At 41.8% G+C, this 12,616-nt stretch overlaps 1 protein-coding gene across 3 annotated transcripts in view; it reads left to right on the top strand.

The window, feature by feature from the left end:
• Positions 1–12,616, top strand: part of LOC117258538 (6-phosphofructo-2-kinase/fructose-2,6-bisphosphatase) — a 34,005-nt gene that overhangs the window by 6,345 nt on the left and 15,044 nt on the right. For 2 of the 3 annotated variants that reach the window (XM_078169723.1, XM_078169725.1), the window contains exons 2-6: positions 5,186–5,311; positions 7,303–7,399; positions 7,548–7,614; positions 11,015–11,089; positions 11,183–11,239. In XM_078169723.1, the coding sequence (XP_078025849.1) occupies positions 5,186–5,311; positions 7,303–7,399; positions 7,548–7,614; positions 11,015–11,089; positions 11,183–11,239 (422 nt within the window). Of the gene's footprint in view, positions 1–1,793; positions 2,019–5,185; positions 5,312–7,302; positions 7,400–7,547; positions 7,615–11,014; positions 11,090–11,182; positions 11,240–12,616 lie in introns of those variants that run through there. The other variant, XM_078169722.1, reaches the window with a different exon arrangement.

Genomic DNA, 12,616 nt, shown 5'->3' with positions numbered 1-12,616 from the left:
GAAGCGTTTAGAAAATGTGCACAAATACAGACAAAATAAGCGGACATTTACATCTGCTGTTCTTCTTCTTTGAGTTAGCCGCTAACTGCAATCAGCTGCTTGTTAAATCTCCCACGGTGGGTCGCACACATAACACGGCGTAAAAATATCACACCTGTGCCACCCATGATCCCGCTGGCTGTCCCTTTTTATAAAGCTGGCAAGGAAAGGTTCCCCTCAACCTTGATTAGGACAAGCGTTTATGGATAATGTATTTCTTCTGTTTTATTATTTTACTTTTCCTCCACAACATTGCAGAGACAATATTATTATGATGATGTCTTAAAATCAGTGGATACATTTTTTGGGGTGTCACAACCCTCTGCTAAATGACTCGATTCACTATCAGGATTTAGTCCATTCAGTCTGATAACATTTGGAAAGTCTGGAAGAGCCACTCAATTAAATCATTTTATCCCCATTCAAGTTAGCAGAGCACTTAACCAGAAGTCAGCACTTGCTCTATGGGCCCCATAATACAGAAGCAGGACCAACTAGGGTTTCAGTGATATACTGGTTTTAAGGTATACAATGATATAAAGGTTGATGGCTATCATACTGTGTACATTAGCTTATCTACGATTTTGGGGAAAAATGCAACTGGATGGAGAATCTCCTCTTTATTTATTTTCAAAGGGGAGACTTTTTACACAAACAAAATAGTTTCAGTTATAGTAATGAAACATTTGCTCAACCAACACTAAGCCTTCCATTTTCATTCTTTTATGTCTCATTCTGCCTCATAACAATAATAACTAATAATATTAATTCTGTAATACTGGATACCGTGAAACTGGGATATTTTCTGTTATCGTACTGTGAAAATCTCACACCGTTGCAACCCTAGTGCCAATCATCCGGGTCATTTTATACTGCGGAAATTGAGCTTTTTTGGCTTCATGCACCACAGAGCAACTCTCATAAGAATAAACTGGGTCCCGCCTTCAACACTGTATCCAGGTCTCTAGATACATCCACGGCTGCACTCCTGTCTGCTAGTTCATTTAACGCAGTAGCTTTCAAACTACGTGCATCATGCGTGGGAACAAATTACAGCTTTTGAGAACAGGTTGCAGCGTCTCAATGTGAACTATCACGCGGCGCATGCGTGTAAATTTGATCGGCACAGGATATATCTCTGTCTGGTCGCCAGTTGTCAGCTGATCAAGCTGAAAATCGGCCAATTCCCGTCATCGGCTGATGGATCGGTGCTTTTCTCAAACAAATCTAGTAAAGCAAAATGTAAAAGATTTCTATGTGAACTGAAAAAAAGCATTAAATTGAAATACTCAAGGCACAAGTACTCCTGTAGTGTACTGAAGTACTTGAGTAAATATACTCAGTTAACTTTGGTCACAGGGTGGTTTTAACAGATCACTGGTGGCCACACATGCAAAAACCAACAAGTAAACACCCAGTATGTCTCTCTCTTACACACACACACACACAGGGCAGAGCTGGTTTATGACAACTCTGTCAGACGTCATCTGACATAATCACAAAGGAGCAGCTCAGCATGGTTGTTACTGGTTTGTCACGCTACACCACTTCCTGTATGGCGGGGCAAAGTTTAGAGCTTCACTCTGTGATTGGTGGATGACCTCATTCTAAGCTGTACTGGGACACTGAAGGTGACTGACGGGTCATCCGACCAATCAGAGACACAGGCATCAGGTGTGCAGGCTGACAGATGACTCAAACTCCTCCCCCGCTGACATCGTATGAGAGAGTTCAAAATCTGTCCACTCACCTGGAGAGCTCCTCTTTAACTCAAGCTCCCCTTACACACACACACACACACACACACACACAGTACAGAGGTTTCACGCACACACACACACACACACACACACACACACACACACACACACACTTGGCTGTTGAAGCCATGGCAGACACGCAGAGAAAACTAACCCAGAATCCTCTGGAGAAAACCTGGGGTCCATGGATGAAGAGCAGGCTGAGCCAGCGCAGAGGCTGTGAGTACAGTCACTTACGCACCACCTCACACACACACACACACACACACACACACACACACACAGATACCATATTGTTTGCAAGCGTTTGGTATCTCTTCAGTTTGACATGTTGATACATGTTGCATTAACGCAGGCGTCAGACTGTGTGTTTGTGTTTTGGGGTTGAGAGGCTCAGAGCACAGCAGCGCAGACCGGACGGCCGTTCACCCTAAAGCTTCACCATGTGACCACATGTACGCTCTTGTCGTCATCCTCATGTAATTATTTCCAGCACTTTCACTCTTAAGTGCCAGAGTTGGTCCTCTGCTGTGCCAGATGCTGAAACCTGATATTGTTACTTTGCTTGAGATTAACAGCGGTGGAAGATGTGCTTACATTCTTTACTGGAGTAAAAGTACCAGTACAACAGAGTAAAAGTACTCAATTACAAGTAAAACTCCAGTAAAAGTACTTGTTGCGCAGTAAAATGTCTTCTGTGACGCCTGATTCCATGTGTGCTGAAGCATCAGTGTTAGAGCTGTGTGTTACTGTTGCAGCTGCTCCAGGTGAAGCCAGTTTGAACTGCTTTATGTACAGCTCACCAGTTTATTCCAGTGTGCTCCAACCTAGGGGTCGGGCCCCTCCAAAGGGTCACCAGATAAATCTGAGGGGTCATGAGATGATTAATGAGAGAGGGAAGAAGATGTTCTGACACACAGTTGTTTTCCTGTTTTTATGACTCCGTGCTGACGAAAGCCGCGGCCGGAGCCACTGTGTCTGTGGCTCAGAGGCAGAGTGGGTCGTCCACTAGTTGGAAGATTGGTGGTTTGATCCCCAGCTCTTCTAGTCCACATGTTGAAGTATCCTTGGGCAGGATACTGAGCCCCAAATTACTCCCAATGGCTGTTCCATCGGTGTGTGAGTGTGTGTGAATAGTTACTGAGTAGCAGGTGGCACCATATAATGGTAAATGGTAAACAGACTGCACTTGAATGGCTCCTTTCTAGTCTTCCGATCACTCAAAGCACTTTTTACACTCCTAGTCACATTCACACATTCACACACTGTTGGCTGAGGCTACAGTACAAGGTGCCACCTGCTACTCAGCTTTAACACTCACACAACAGCCATCGGGAGCAATTTGTGGTTCAGTATCTTGCTCAAGAATACCATAAGGCAGTTTCTTCAGTTTTGGCACCAACGTTTATTGGACTCAAAAATGAACTGATTAGATTTTGGTGGTCAAGGGTCACTGTGGCCTTGCATCTGTCTTATTCTCATGAACACAATACCTTAAGGAGGCCTTGAGAGAGTTTCCTCAATTTTGGCACAAATTTTCACTTGGACTTAACAATGAACTGTTTCGATTTCGGTGGCCAAGGGTCAAGGTCAGTGTGACCTTGCAGCTGTTTCGCTCTTGTGAACGGGATATCTCAGGAACATCTTAAAGGATAACTTCGGTATTTTTCAACCTGGGCTCTATTTCCCCATGTGTATGTGTGCGTATGATTCATAGGTACAACTCGTTCTAAAATTGGTTCAGTATTGAGGGAGGCGGGAGCCGCGAGGTAGATATGGGGGCAAATGCGTCCCGTATAAGTTTGCACATTAAAAGTACTTTTTTTCGCCACTGACCGGTTCAGATCGCCAGTGCTATCTCTGTAAAAAGCATACTAAGCGTTTCCCTTACCTCTGGGCTGTGACGTCATCTCACGAGAGCTTTGCTCCACTGTGTCTGTAGCTCTCTCTACTCGTGGGACAGCCGTTTTCTTGAGGAAGAGGTGTTTCGGGATTGGATGTCTTCTCTTCTTCGGCTGGCAGTAGTCATCTTGGGAGAAGTGAGCACTGCAGACCCGATGGTCTGCAAGGCGCAGTGTCTGGACAGGAGTGTTAGCATCCATTTGTAGCACAACTAGCCACAACTTCAGCATCTCGCTGTCCGACAAAGGCAGCCTATGAAAGCTGTACGGGGTGTTGTGCAACATCCTGTTCTTGCAATTCGGATAAGCACAAACACGAACCATTGTTTTCAATCGATGCAGTAAAACTATCAGCTGTGCTCCGGGACAACCAGCGCCACTCTGAGCGGCGCTCAGCATGGCTCCTCTGTTTTCTTCCAGCAACAAGCAAAGCTCTCGCGAGATGACGTCACAGCCGGGAGGAGGTGAAGGGTCAGGGAAACGCTTAGTATGCTATTTACAGAGATAGCACTGGTGATCTGAACCGGTCAGTGGCGAAAAAAAGCACTTTTAATGCGCAAACTTATACAGGACGCATTTGCCCCCATATCTACCTCGTGGCTCCCGCCTCCCTCAATACTGAACCAATTTTAGAACGAGTTGTACCTATGAATCATACGCACACATACACATGGGGAAATAGAGCCCAGGTTGAAAAATACTGAAGTTATCCTTTAAGGAAATGTCTTTAAATTTGACTCAAACATTCACTTGGACTGAAGAATAAACTGATTAGAATTTCGTGGTCAGAGGTCAGTGTGACCTCGCAAAAGGTTTTTGGCCATAACTCAAGAATTCATTGATCAAAAAATTCACACAAATGTCTAACAGGATAAAATGATGAAGTGATGACAGTTTATATTCAAAAGCTCAAAGGTCAACTTCACTGTGACATCATAATGTTCAGCATAAAACACTTGTCTGTCCTTTATTCAGCGTCATATCTCAGGAACAGAAGGAGAGACATTTGGTCAGATACTGAATTGGTGACTTTAATCTTGGGTGTCCACCTTGAAACTGTGCTGACTGTATGCATGTTTTCACAGACATGGATGAAAACTGTCAGAGAAACTTGACTGGTGTGGGGAGGCACACAGCTGTGGGGCAGTGATGAATCAATTATCAGAATAGTTGCTGATAAATTTTACACCATCGTCCAGCAGCCTTTTTAGTGTATGAAACATAATGGCTGAACAAACAAAAAGAAGCCAGATCCAAATGTTATCAGCGGAATTTTTTGTTTTTCCAAATCTGTCCGACTCCTCCTGTCTGACTCAGTCCAGATGGCCTTCAGCACAACATCTAAACCCTGGAACTCACTTTGTCAGCAGCAGGTTTTCCTTCCCAAGCTTAATTTTCTGACCAGGCTCCATCAGTGAAAATCAACACAACTTCACGTGCAGCACAACTAATTTAACACTCAGTCTTTGTGTTTGTGTGTTTCAGCGTCTGTGCCCCAGTTCACCAACTCCCCGACCATGATAGTGATGGTGGGACTCCCAGCAAGAGGGAAAACCTACATCTCAAAAAAGCTCACCAGATACCTGAACTGGATCGGAGTGACAACTAAAGGTATCACATGACCGTGAGGGATTACACTGAAACTCACACTGACTACCTTAAACCATCATGTGATTATACTTATTTACTTACATGTAACATTTGGTGTCAATGCTTTGACTCAGCTGTAAATGTTTAAATATTAAATTTTAACAAGTGTAGATTCTTAACAGCCCCAGAGTCCACATGTGACAAAAATATGCCTGTTTGATTTTGCAAAATAAATAAATGAATAAATACATAAATGTTTTAATTTTAGCTGCAGCTGGATGTTGCTCTTATTATTTGTGTACTTGAGAAGCTTTATTTAGTTACTTGAATAAACACAACTTAGAAATGCTGAAATCAGCCAAGAAACTGTGACTTGTCTCGTAACTTACATCTGAACTCAAATGTGTTTATATCAAATAAAACACATGAAAGTTACACAGAATTCTGAATAAAAAGTACAACACGTGTTCCTACAGATACAGCGCCATGCAAAAGTTAGCGTCCCTGGTCAAAATTTATTTTACGGTGAATAGTTCAGTAAGTAGAAGATGAGCTGATCTTCAAAAGGCATGAAGTTAAAGATGAAACATGCTTTTCAATGTTTGAAGCAAGATCAGTGTTTTAGTTCTGTTTTGTACAATTTTAGAGTGGAAAAAAAAAGTAAAGGAGCACCATGCAAACGTTTGGGCACCCCAAGACATCTGAGCTCTCAGACAACTTTCCCAGGGTCTCAGACCTTAATGAGCTTGTTCACAGTCATCGTTAGGAAAGGCCAGATGATGCAAATTTCAAAGCTTTATAAAAACTCTGACTCCTGAACTCCTTGTCCCAACAACCAGCAGCCATGGGCTCCTCTAAACAGCTGCCTAGCACTCTGAAAACTAAAAGACTAGAAGAAGATAGCAAAGTGTTTTCAGGGAGCTGTTTCCTCAGTTGGTCATGTCAGTAAGAAATGGCAGTTAACAGGAACTGTGGAGGTCAAGCTGAACACTTTGTGAGAGAGCTGCTCGTAGGATTGTTAGACAGACAAATCAAAACCTGACTGCAAAAGACCTGCAGGAAGGTTTGTCAGACTCTGGAGTGGTGGTGCACTGTTCTACTGTGCAGACACACCTGGACAAATATGAGCTTCATGGAAGAGTCATCAGAAGAAAACCTTTCCTGTGTCCTCACCACAACATTCAGCGTCAGAAATTTGCAAAGGAACATCTGAACAAGCCTGATGCTTTCTGGAAACAAGTCCTGTGGACTGATGAAGGTAAAACAGAAATCTTTTGACAAAATGAGCAAAGGTATGTTTGGAGAACAAACTGTTAAACACAGGGGTGGATGGATGATGCTTTGGGCTTGTGTTGCAGCCAGTGGCACAGGGAACATTTCACAGGTAGAGGGAAGAATGGATTCAGTTAAATTCCAGACATCACAGCAACTGTAAAAAAGCTGCAGATGAAGAGAGGATGGCTTCTACAACAGGACAATGATCCTAAACACACCTCCAGATCCACAATGGACGACCTCAAGAGGAGCCAGCTGAAGGTTTGGCCACGCCCCTCACAGTCCCCCGACCTAAACATCATTAAACATCTGTGGATAGAGCTCAAAGAGCAGAGCATGAAGACGGCCCAAGAATCTCACAGAGCTCGAAGCCTTTTGCAGGAAGAATGGGTGAAAATCCTCCAAACAAGAACTGAAAGACTCTGAGCTGGATACAAAAAGTGTTTAGAAGCTGCGAGACTTGCCAAAGGGGGCGCTACTGAGCACTGACCATGCAGGGTGCCCAAACTTTTGCTTCCTTTTTTTGTCATTTTGAAACTGCTTAAATTATTGAAGAAATGCTTCATCTTTAACTTCATGCCTTTTTGAAATCAGTTCATCTTCTACTCACTGAACTATTCACAGTAAATGGAATTTTGACGATGGGTGCCCAAACTTTTGCATGCCATTGTCGATATGAAAAAATACATGATGCCTATGTTTACAGAAAGAGCATCTTCTTGTTCTTTGTTCCACAGCGTTCAATGTCGGGCAGTACAGAAGAGACGCCACACGCGCCTACAACAGCTTCGAGTTCTTTCGACCCGACAACGCCGAGGCCATGAAGATACGCAAGTATGAACCCTCTGCTTCACAGGGTCTCAATGTGACGTCTGTGTCTCGTCTCCTTTAAATATAAACCAATCAAATATGTATGAAAGTTTCCAAATCAGACTGTTTCTGAAATATTGCATTATTAATGTTTGTCTATTTCTGTGCGCAGGGCCTGCGCCATCGCTGCCCTGACAGATGTGTGTAACTACTTCACCATAGAGCAGGGGCAGGTCGTGGTGAGTGACAGATAACATTACAGTGGCTGATACTGCTGTAGGAGAGGGAACAGGAACAGTGAGTCTGATATCAATAATATTATTGTGCTGGATTTCATGCTGCATCGTCAGCAGCTTCTCGTGTTGGAGGTCGGGTTAAATTTGACATGGGATTGACAGATTTTGTCACAATGAAAATATACAGAGAAAGATAATTACTGAATGTAATCTCTGGAGATGGCTTTGATCATTTATTTCTCTGTTGTTATACGAGTAATAATAAAAAGTTAGGGGGCCCAGTGGCTCTGTGGTTAGAGCAGGTGTCCCCTGCCCAAAGGCCAAGTCCTTGCCGCAGCGGCTGTGCGTTTAGCTCCAGCCCACGGCCCTTTGCGTGATGTCATCGTCTCACTCCCCCCTTCACACTTCATCTGTCCTGTCAAATAAAGGCAAAAGGCAAAAAAAAATTCTAAAAAAATATACTTAAACAACATTACACTCGAGGGTGTGCTTTAATGTCATTTGTGGCACGACTGTACAAGCGCCTCAGTCCTGACTGCATCACTGAAGTTAAAGCACAGCCTTGAGTGTAGTATTGTGATTATACTATTACCAACAAAATAAAATATATAATCAAAATGTCTTCATGTTGAGGGGCAATTTACTCTCAAAAAAAGCCTGTGGCTGTTGTCTCTGTTTCCAAGGAATTACATGGGGTTTGACTAATAACTGGAACAAACTCAGTCAGGGCTCCCATGTTCAGGAAATTTCTGGAAAAGTTATGGAATTAGAAAAACTGTGTTTCAGGCCTTGAAATGGTTTGGAACAGAGTGTTTTGGGAAAGTTTTGAACATTGACAAAACATTGTTTTGGCTGCGGTATCGGCGAGTACAGCCTATGACCAATCCCATACCACGTAATACCTCATGTCATTACGCATATGCACGCTACAGGCAAATGAAACGGAAACGGAGCGGAGTTTAAAAAGCATTCTACTGTAGCCTTTAAAATGTCTTTTTTACCAAAGTGGCTGCACTTTAACCTGTGTCTTGATCTGTGTCAACACTGGATAATAATAATATATATATATATTTTTTATGGCATTCATTCTACTATTATGTATTTTATTTCTTAATATTTTACACAGAGTTTTAGGAGTTGAGACATACAACAATTCATAGCCCATCCATTTTTATTTTACGAGCTGGTTTCGGATCAGTACTCAATATCGGCAGATACCTAAGATTCAGGGATCGGAATCAGTATCGGGAAGGAAGAAGTGGTATCGGTACATCTCTAGTTAAAATATATTCATGAAAATCCCAAAACATGTTTAATGATAGACGAAATACTGATTTAAAACGTAGTACTGCGCTGCATGACTGTTGAAACGTCACTAGTATCACATGATACACATTGGGCGAGTCTGTGGCAGGAATGTCAATGAGCAATAAAAATGTGGAAGCGCTAGCAGTTTGCTTTTGCTCAAATACCTGGGCGTGTTTAATAATGGCTTAAACAGCCAGTAGCCAGGCAAGATAACGTTAGTACTTCTACCACCAGGGCAAGCATATGTAGCCTATCCACCTTATTCCACATAACTTCCTGTGAGATAATGGAAGTAGCAGTAAGCTAGTTAGTCCCATAGACTGTCTGTGGTTAGTCCCAGTGGCTACTCTTGGTTGCTGGTTCTTTTCTAAAGTAATTTGCCTTCAGTTTAGCAAATACTGATTTATTTCTTAACAAATATTTAACTAATCTTAACTTAGCATTTTCTAAAATGCCTTTGTCGAGCTCTGGTACCTGTTGCACTGTCCGCGCCTGTAACAACTAACAACCAGTCTGAGCTACATTTTTGTCTTCAGCAACTGTGTTGAACATGTAACCAGAACAAAAGGATGATAATTGATATGAGGAATAAAACCACAAGAGTTTCACCAGACATAGCAAGTATTAAATCAGACACAGACTGACAGGTCCGTCGCTCAGCGAAAGTACATGATATCCCTGTCTGACTTAATTCACGACCTACATTAGAAAATTGCTCATGATGAAATAAACTCGGCAACATACCTTGGAATATGTATTTAGTCATTAGGGCTGAGAATGTGTCACTGATTTACCGCACTTCCTTTATATCATATAAAAAAATGAATGCCAAAAGTTATTTCTTTTACTCCTACTTTATATTACTATGACTGAAGTCTGCTGCTAAATTCAGCTTCATGTTTCGTTCAGAACAGTTTTTAATAAATCAGAGGTTAAAAAAATGTGTAAATGCGTCATTAGCACAGGCGAGCGGAGGATAAGCTGGGAAACGTCACATTTATTCACTTTACATGGAGCTACAGTTAATACTAAATTATGTGTTAGTATCTCTTAGTAAGTCATCAGAAATCATCTTTAGAAGGAGCAGATGTTTACGCTAAGCTAGCTCGGACCATGTTAAAGTTAACAGTATTTTAACGGAGCAAGGCGAGCTAATTGCTAGCGTGCTCAGTTAAAAAGAAAAAAATAACAATGCTTTGAGATGGCTGTCAGAGGTGACAGAGGTATGATCACATAATCCAGTTTGAGCTGTAACAGTAGAGTACTGTAAACAAACTGTTTGCATTGGAAATCGCTAGTTTCAGTTCAGGAAGTTGCACCATAATTCACGCAAGGTATCATGGGGGATAGGAATAAAGTGGATAGCTGCAAGACAACTTCATCCAGGGCTTAACAAATCCATCGCTGCATCCAATAATCTGCTTACTTCTTTCAAACGACTGAAATAAAGTCATGGAAATTGAGTAAAATATTATGAAAAAGTTTTGAAAATTCACTGAAAAAAAATTCATGTAGTTTTGCTGTTGTTAAATGTAGACTGTGTTTACTTCAGTTCATGCAGAGTGTTCACCTTTTTGAATTCTTCGACACAGTCCTGTCACAGTATCTGCTGCCTGGTTGCTTGGATATTATTTAAATATTAATATTAATTGACATATTTGGATTTTTTTTTTATTACAGGGTTATCATATAGAAGATGTCTGCATATGAGTAGCACACCTGAAGTGTTTTCAATTGTAGTGTTTTATTGTAAATGCTTGTGTTTGTGAAGTGCTGATCATACGACTGAATACATGAGATTTGTGTGTGAGTTTGTAAACAGATGTTTTGATGTAGTTTTGCTGTAGTTTGCGGTCTCTGTTAAAGTCAATTTCATTCATATTTTTTCAGTTTTTGGTTATTTCGTCCGCTGTAGAGGCGTGTGACAAAAACGTTTTCTTCCCGAATTTAGTGTAACACACACAAATGGTCATATGGGGAGTCAAGTATTCCTTTTGATAAACAAGCTTTATTTCATCACATTTGGACCCTAAAAGCACCAACATTTATTTATTAGTCCAGTAAGAATCAGTCACTCATCTTATTTGTCTTTCAGGTTTTTGATGCCACCAACACCACAACGGAGCGCAGAGAGGTCATCCTCAACTTTGCCAAGGAAAATGGGTACAAGGTTTGTTTGTTTGTTTGTTTGTTGCTCTGTTAGAAAGGGAAATCTGAAAAATGAAAACTGCAATTTCTCGCTTTTCTTTTCCTGCCTGTTCAGGTTTTCTTTGTGGAGTCGATATGTGATGATCCAGAGATCATCGCTGCGAATATTAAAGTAAGTTTTGTGTGTGTGTGTCTGTGCGTGTGTGTGTGTGAGAACAGGAAGTTGTGGTTCCAAGATCACTGTGAGTCATGTGCTGAGCCAAGAGCTGTTGGAGCCGAGGCCCAATGTGTTTCTGATTTGTTATTGGTGGAGGAGACCGAGCCATTGCAGCAGTCACACTCTGCCAGGTCACGTGCGTGTTGGCAAGATATCGTTGTGGCTTTTGTTCCAAAACGAGATAGTTTGCACATATGGAGAACAGTTCTCCTGCTGTCATTAATATTTTACTTTCTCTTCCTCTTTTTTCCCTGTTTTCATCCCAGTTTTGTTCAAATCATCTCGCTGAGCGCAGTTTAGCTCAGTTACATTGTCTGTGCGTACACGTCGGTCACATGACTCATTTAATACCTAAAAAAAAGTGCTGCTCTGAAAAATAAGTGTTTCCAGCTTGCGTTATTTTCCTCCAGTCTTCATCCTCACTGAGCCGTCTGATTTTGAAAACAGCATTTAATGTCTAAAATCAACACCAGTAGCAGTTAATGACAGCAGCTGTGTGATGGTGTCTATCAGTGTTCAATTCCTGAGACAATTACAGATGAAAGAAAGACATCATCTTAACTTTCACACCTCTGTTCAGTCTCCTCCTGCTCTCAGAGTTAAAAACAACAGGAAGTCTTTCTTAACTTTATTACCACACAGCTCCCGACCCTCACTGGGCAGCTGACATCATCGTTTTATTAAAGCTCTGTTGACTCCGAACACATTTAAACACCCTGCTGACTGGAGTTACTCTGGAGACCGTTGTTGCTCTCTGGGTAAGAAAAATGCTGTTCTATAAACACAATAATGATGTCTGCATCCACGCAACAATAATGTACTTTAAACAACTCCTCCCTGATTTCCTCATTTAGCCTCAAAATGATTTTAATTTTTATTTTATTTTTAAAGATGAAGGATGTCATGCTAGCAGCTCCTATATGAACAGGTTTGTTATTGAAGGTAAACTCTGCACTGTTTGTTAAGACAACAGTCAGACTTGGCCCCTCCTCTCTACACCTCTCGTACGTACACTAGAGATCTGGGGCTGTACTCACAAAACTTTCTAGTGCTGAGAGTTCCAAGAGTGCTCGAGCTCCTACAGACATTTGTGGCATTTACTTAGAATTTCCCCTTAAAGTTAAGACTGGTTGTTAGTAAAGATAAAAGTTATTCACAGAGCATCTTAGACCTTAGAAGAGTTCCAAGGGTGAAGTGTTAGGAGCAGGGAGGGCAACTGAGAGGAGGGCAACTGAGAGGAGGGCAACTGAGAGGATGGCAACTGAGAGCGGGAAAGTGACAGAACAATGGTGCAATATAGTGGAGAACCAGAAGAGAAGGAGAGAGAGCCAG

Source organism: Epinephelus lanceolatus, chromosome 8 (assembly GCF_041903045.1).
Source record: "Epinephelus lanceolatus isolate andai-2023 chromosome 8, ASM4190304v1, whole genome shotgun sequence".
NCBI classification, from domain to species: domain Eukaryota; kingdom Metazoa; phylum Chordata; class Actinopteri; order Perciformes; family Serranidae; genus Epinephelus; species Epinephelus lanceolatus.
Note: the sequence above shows the minus strand (reverse complement) of the source record. Positions and strands in the feature narration are given on the sequence as shown.